The sequence below is a fragment of the Colobus angolensis genome, unplaced genomic scaffold (assembly GCF_000951035.1).
Source record: "Colobus angolensis palliatus isolate OR3802 unplaced genomic scaffold, Cang.pa_1.0 Scaffold86, whole genome shotgun sequence".
Lineage (NCBI taxonomy): Eukaryota > Metazoa > Chordata > Mammalia > Primates > Cercopithecidae > Colobus > Colobus angolensis.
Window position 1 is genome coordinate 460,796 of NW_012122487.1, and position 6,421 is coordinate 467,216.

General features: G+C 39.9%; 1 protein-coding gene across 1 annotated transcript; it reads right to left on the minus strand.

Moving 5' to 3' along the window:
- Nucleotides 1-594: 594 nt before the first annotated feature.
- DMRTA1 (DMRT-like family A1) lies at nucleotides 595-6,218 on the minus strand. The gene is made up of 2 exons (XM_011930322.1): nucleotides 5,304-6,218; nucleotides 595-1,981 (listed from the first exon to the last, which is right to left on the minus strand). The coding sequence occupies exons 1-2, from the start codon at nucleotides 5,977-5,979 to the stop codon at nucleotides 1,134-1,136; spliced, it is 1,524 nt and encodes a 507-aa protein (XP_011785712.1). The 5' UTR covers nucleotides 5,980-6,218; the 3' UTR covers nucleotides 595-1,133.
- Between the last annotated feature and the right edge of the window lie 203 nt (nucleotides 6,219-6,421).

Consider the following 6,421-nt stretch of genomic DNA (forward strand, 5'->3'; position numbering starts at 1 on the left):
GAAATAAATAGTTTTCAAGTGCGCCAGATGGAGGACAAAAATTATTTTTAAAATTGCAAGAATACCTCTGAAACTTCATGGCAGTTTTTCCCCTTTGGAAATCTTGTATCTCTCCTCAGTGATTAAGAATCAACTATCTCCAGTCAATAAATATTTATTTGAGCAGCTATTTTAGTTTTCTGAATAGAATTATTCTTTCTTTTGAGAATGGTTGCCATATATTCTTGTCCCAAACTTATAAGAAAAGGATATTTCCCCAGATACAGACATAAGCACACTTAAAGACTGAAACTCTCATCCACAGTAGATATGCACTTTACAGTATGAAAATTTTAATGTAGCATAATCCAAAATGACTATTTGAAAAAAAAAAATGGTTAGTTTATTCTCTGGAAACAATGTTTCTAATTCATATATTCTGCAGAGCTCAGTTGCAATTGGCGATAGTGGCCAGGAGATGGCGCAGTCTCATTGCCTAAGATTTACTTCATAGACTAATCCACAGTGTTAACTTAAAAAAACGTTTTTTAATGGCACTTGTTTTCACTAATGGAAGCTAAGATTGAAAAATAAAACACTCAAAAACTATAAATTCAAATTGCTCAAATGTTTTATTTATTACGAATCACCTATCTGCAAATAAAATACTTTAAAAATACTTCGAATAACTTTTTTCTTTCCTGTGAACAAGAAACAGAGGAAACAGTTTTGAAGTAGTAATTATTTAAAATTGCCTTAATTGTTCAATTCTTCCTTTTGTTTTATATTATGCTGGATTGCTTTACACTTACAAATGTATTTTATCACAAAAAATTCCACTTTTCAATAAAATAAAAAGGATAGTTTTAATAAAAATTTTTACAAATGATAATTTAGGGAGAAAATTCATTAAAGTAAATATTTCCTTATATAATGTTCAAATTTACTTCTTTCACTTGAAAAATGCTAATGAAGAGTTCTCAGATCTAAGACCTATTATATTGCTTGAGAAAAAAAAAAACTAGCATTTTAAGACCTCATAATCCACTCACATACTTATTGAAGTATATTAATGGATGTGTGTGTATGTGTGTGCACGGGCATGTACTACATGCTTCTGGAAAAACTCCAGAAAGGGAGAATGGGCATATACATTACATATTGTCCTGATTTGGTCTGAAGTACAGTCTGCCACAAGTTATTGAGTCTTTACTGGAAAGGTAGGAAGAATCTCTAATCATCCCTGAAAAGGCATAATCCAAAGCTGGCCGAAAAGGCAAGGTGGGTACCAACCCAGGTGTTAGGTAGGGTGACGTAAAACCAGATAACCCTCTTCCTGCAGAAGAATATGCCACCCTTAATGGACTGATACCTACTCTAGGATTTAAGCTGTAGAGATCTGAATCACCTCCATAAGAAACAGAAGTAGTTTGAAGAGGAGAGAAAGCTGATTTATTACCTAGAGTTCCAAAACCAATTCCAGCAAGACTAAAACTTGAAGCTCTCTGAAAGGCTGTGTTTTCCAGTTCTTCTGAGTTTGCTAGGTTCCTGTTGTCCGGCTTGTGTTCTCTGCCATTTAAAACCTGTTCAATAGCTTGGACCACATCCCCTTTGCAGAACTGTAGAATGCCTTCTAGCCGGCTGCGCCTATAATTTGGGAAAATCTTAGTAAGGATATCAAGAGGATCTCTTGGTCTTGAGGACACTGTAGGAAGGCTTGCCTTGGTCACAGTCAAGTCTTTGACCCATTCACTTTCATTTCCTGATTCCAGATCAGAGGATGATAAGGACCTGGGACTCTCTTCACCTCCTGATTGCTCTCCAGGATGAGGAGAGAGGACACTATCATGCTTGTTGGAATATTCTAAAATCGATGACCCGATACTTTGTTTCCCAACGACACCATTAGACCTAGGAGATGATCCCAGGTAAAGCTGATGGGATTTGGAGATCGGTTCTTCTTGTCCATTCTGGCATGACTCACATTTACTCTCTTTTTGTTCTGGAGAAGAGGGGGAAAAAAACAATCAAATATAGGGAAAACTTCCCAGAACATAGTACTGCTCACTTAAAAATAATGCCGGATAATATAATTCATTCACTCCTAATAATTAGTAATATTTATATACTCAAAGACATTTTAATGAATAAATCAAATTTAAAAGATTATTCAGAAATGCAGGTGCTGGAATAGTCAAAAAGATACTATTATATCATTTCAGAATACAAAGATATGCAATATTAAAATGCAGTTATATTTAGGAATCAGAAGATGAGAGTGCATTGTTACCCCAAATTGTTTGCATAACACCAATATGGCATGCTGTCTGTTCTATCTTGGTTGTGTGGGATCTCCCTAAATGTCACCTAAGTTTTGTTGTTATCTAAGTGATATTTTTTCAAAATGACACTATAGAAAAAAAAACTAAATAAAATGAACAGGGAATAAAAGGAATAATCTTAGTTTGAAAATGAATATTCTATTTAATCACTAATGCTAAATTTTAACAATTCGTTTTTTTATCTCATATTTCAGGTTAAAATTAATTTACTTGAATAATGTAAAAAAACAAAATTGTTCATTTCATTTCAAATTTAAACCAATAAGTACTATTGCTATGTCAATCCCAAATCATACTAGAGCTCACATATTTCATTTTGAGAAATGATACAGGTGGTGTTTTTCATAATCCTCTATGAAACATGTACTTTCTTTTTGAATCCTTAAGAAATATCAATAACAGACTTTAAAAGCAAATTGTTTGTAAAAGAAAATTATAAACTGTCCTATTGCAATCTATATGAATCCTCAAATTGTCTTTTAAAAACAACATATTAGGCATTTGCTTTAAATCACAACCCTCCTCCAATGTTAGGGGCAATGTTCTAAAAGTACTTTTACACAAAGTTCTGGTTTTTCTATCTCAACATGTTGAGCACATTAATCAAACAAGAATATTTTAACACCCTTTACTAGGTTAACACCAGAAAAATTAAAATAGCTGTATTTACTCTATAACTTTTACTTTGGTTTACATTTTCTATTATCCTAGAGATATATAGGTAAGAGTAAACTGCTAAGTGGAGTGTGTAGAGTAATTCTGTCCAACTTTCTTTTTCTACCAAGTTTATGAATGTAACAAAACAAATATTGCCTAAGGCAGTGATTTGTAAATATGATTTGCAATACTTTCATGTTCTCTCCAGTTTTCTTAAGAAGCACTCAGTTCTAAATTCTAAATAGCTATAGTTTATTTTAAAATTAAAGTGTATACAATTTAGCATTTTGAAGTTCAAAATGCTGTTCCCGTAAGCATATGATGAAAAAAAGAATGTCACTACTGCAAAAATTACACTCTATAGTATTTTCAACTTTAAATAACACAGTAATACTTTTCTAATGAAATTTGCCAAGTGGAAATAGATTAGCATTAGTCCTCCATTCCACTTTACTTGTAAATATGAATGAGCATGCCCCTGAACATGTCAATTATCAACATTTCATCTCTATAGCAAGTTATGCATGAAATCATAAAATAATGTCTTGTTATATTTTACTCATCGTACAATATATGTAGTGAAACACCAATTTGCATAAGATTATTTAGAAAATATGGTGTCTTTAAAATATAATACCATTTACTTCAACTCTCTGTCTTCTTAAGTCCTACAGCTTGCTGTGCTTCTATTGCATTTATCATTGTATATTAAGCCTTGCATTGTAGTTTTTGGATACATATAGTCTGCCTTCTTTTGAATATAAGGTTCTTTTGTGTAGGAAAAGCTTGTTCACTTCTAAATCACAGTTAGTCTTTGTCTAATGAATGAGTAAATTAAATAGACTATTTTACCACAGTTCATGGCTATTGTGTAAGAGGAGCAGTCAATTTAGAAAGTTATTGAAGTAACCTTTCAATGTTAGCCTGCTTTTTATGGGGGAGGGGGCATCATCTGAGGCAAACAACAAAATAAAATAATTAGCTCTATAAAACAGAACACTTTGGTACCAACTAGAAATCACATACATCAGTGTCTTGCAGGGAGCTGTCAGCCATTTCACTATCGGTGTAGTTTCAGGAATTTTCACTTTTACTTCTCTTTCATATCACTTTTACTTAATAACTTTGCTCTTTAGCACCCTTGATCTTTCATGAGAATTGTATAAACTCTGTTTTACCTACTCAATTAGAATATGTACAAAAAGTTGACACATGTAAACACAAAATTCACTCTGAATTGAATGCCTCATGTCAATTCACAGACCAGTATTTTTTAAATGTACTGTGTGAGTAGAAATTCAGGCAACCATTGAGCGAAAAATCTGTTGAGATCTGCAATTTTCACAATTCAAGGAAGGTTTGTAATTAATAGTTTACTGTATAGCTATCATACAATTTCATATAATACAACTTTATAAGTTTTGTACACGTTTTGGACTTATTAAAAAAAAAAAGAAAACATCACAGTGATATTTCCACTGCTTAGTAGGCCCTGTGGAGGGCTATGAAGTTCACTAAAATATATCTCCTAACGCAGGAAATGAAGGCAACTGACTTGCAGTCAAAAAATAAGAGAAAAATAATGAAAACTCCTTGGATAAAAAACCTCTAACATTGAACTTTGAAATTCTTACTTATGGTTTTACAAATTACATTTTACAAAAACAATTCAGAGTGAAGGAAGAAAGAAAGAAAGATGACGGTTTGGTATATTTCAGTCTCTTCCCCACATCAAGCTTGCAACAAATGTTTGCCCCAACATGTAGTAAAGAACTGCATCCCCAACTATCAGAGTTTCCCACGCAAAATCAGCTCTGGTTTTACAGCTGAAAACAGTCCAGATCAGGGAGGATCACCTGGGCCTAGGGAGGTTGAGGCTGCAGTGAGCCATAATGGCGCCACTGCACTCCAGCCTGGGCAACAGAGTGAGACCCTGTCTCGAAAGAGTACAGAGCAGACTCAAACACAGCACCTCTCACTCAGCTTTTTGCTCAATGCCTGCTTGAAGCTCTATCCACACTGAAAAGTCAAATCAACTTCCGCACAAATAACTCTACTCCTAGGGTGAATTGCTCATTTGTTACCACCCATGCTTCACTTTTTCATTATCTTATCACCTGAGGGAAGGAACAGTAAACTCCTCCAAAGTGAAGGCGATGTGTCTCTCACACTTATTAATGTCCATATTGCTGAGCAGTTCCCCAGAACTTAAAGTGCTTCTTTTAAACAACTATTCCTGCCCGCCTAAGGACGCGCCGGCTTGTTTCAGTTTCTTTCCAGAACAACCATTTCCTTGAGCAAAGAGCAAATGAAAGATCAACTCACCTTGTTTTTCCTCAGGATAATCTTGCTGGAAAACCTCGAAAGCGGGGGTCGCGGAACCAACGGCCTGTCTCAAGGCACCTTGTCCCAGCGCAGCCCCCGCCGCAGGGCCGCCCGCGGACTGTGGATTCTCGGCTCTGCCGCCGCCCCCGGATGCCCGACACCCAGGGGACCCGGAGAGCCCCGAGCACAGGAGCCTCTGTAGCCCCCGGGCTTCGCTCTCCTCCTGCGCCTGCTGCCTGCGCAGCGCCACCTGGGCGGCCATGACGCGCTGGCGCTCCGCGATCAGGGTGCACTTGGCACACGCGCAGTCCCGCCAGCGACAGAAGCGCTTGTGGCCCTTGAGCGCTGACACCACTCCATGGTTGCGACAGCGGGCGCACTTGGGCGTCCGCGGGTAGCCGCAGCCCACCGCGCCCACCCCCCTCTCCAGCCCAGGAGGCGGCGGGCAGCCTCCGCTTCCTGAGGTGGTGGCGGCGGCCGCGGCGGCGGCGGCCGCGGCCGCTGCTCGCAGGAAGAGGCTGGGCGGCCGCAGGAACGCTGGGGGAACCTGCATCCCCGATGGTACCGGCAACGCCGGGGATGGGGGCGGAGGGGCAGCCGCCACTACCAGCCCAGGGGCCAGGTGGGGTCGGCCGCTACCGCCTCGTTCTCTGCTGCCACAGTGTGACTGCTCCATTCCCGAGAAGTTTCTGGCCGGCAGTCGCAAGTGGAAAGTGCTCTGACCGCAGCTAACCCTGCTGGGAGGCTGGGGAAGCCGGGGCAGGACGCGCCGTGGTACTACTGAGCCCCACCCGCGCACGAACAAAAGTTTTGCACTCTTTCCACTCGGAGGGAGTTGGGACAACCGCTTCCCAGAGCTAGAGAAGCTGAGAGGTGCAGCTGTCCCGTGAGCTTGGCAGAGTCCCGGGGCGCTAAGTTAATGCCCCTGTGCCTCCAGCCAAGAAGGAGAGGTTGGAGAGGCTACCCCGCCCACCCAGGCTCCCGGCCAAGCGCAGAAGCCAGGGGAGGGCCCGGGACAGGGAGTGGGGACCTTCTGGGAGGAGGGCGGCAGGGAATCCGTCCGATGGGCTGCAAATATCTCCTCCCCCCAAAAAAGCCCGTTTCTCCCACTTTCTTCC

What these genes read in the sequence shown, in the direction of transcription:
- DMRTA1 (XM_011930322.1), bottom strand. Translation starts at nt 5,979, where the DNA reads ATGGAGCAGTCACACTGTGGCAGCAGAGAACGAGGCGGTAGCGGCCGA. An exon ending in TTATCCTGAGGAAAAACAAG is followed by an intron (nt 1,982 to 5,303) that starts GTGAGTTGATCT and finishes CCTCTTCTCCAG; the next exon opens with AACAAAAAGAGAGTAAATGT.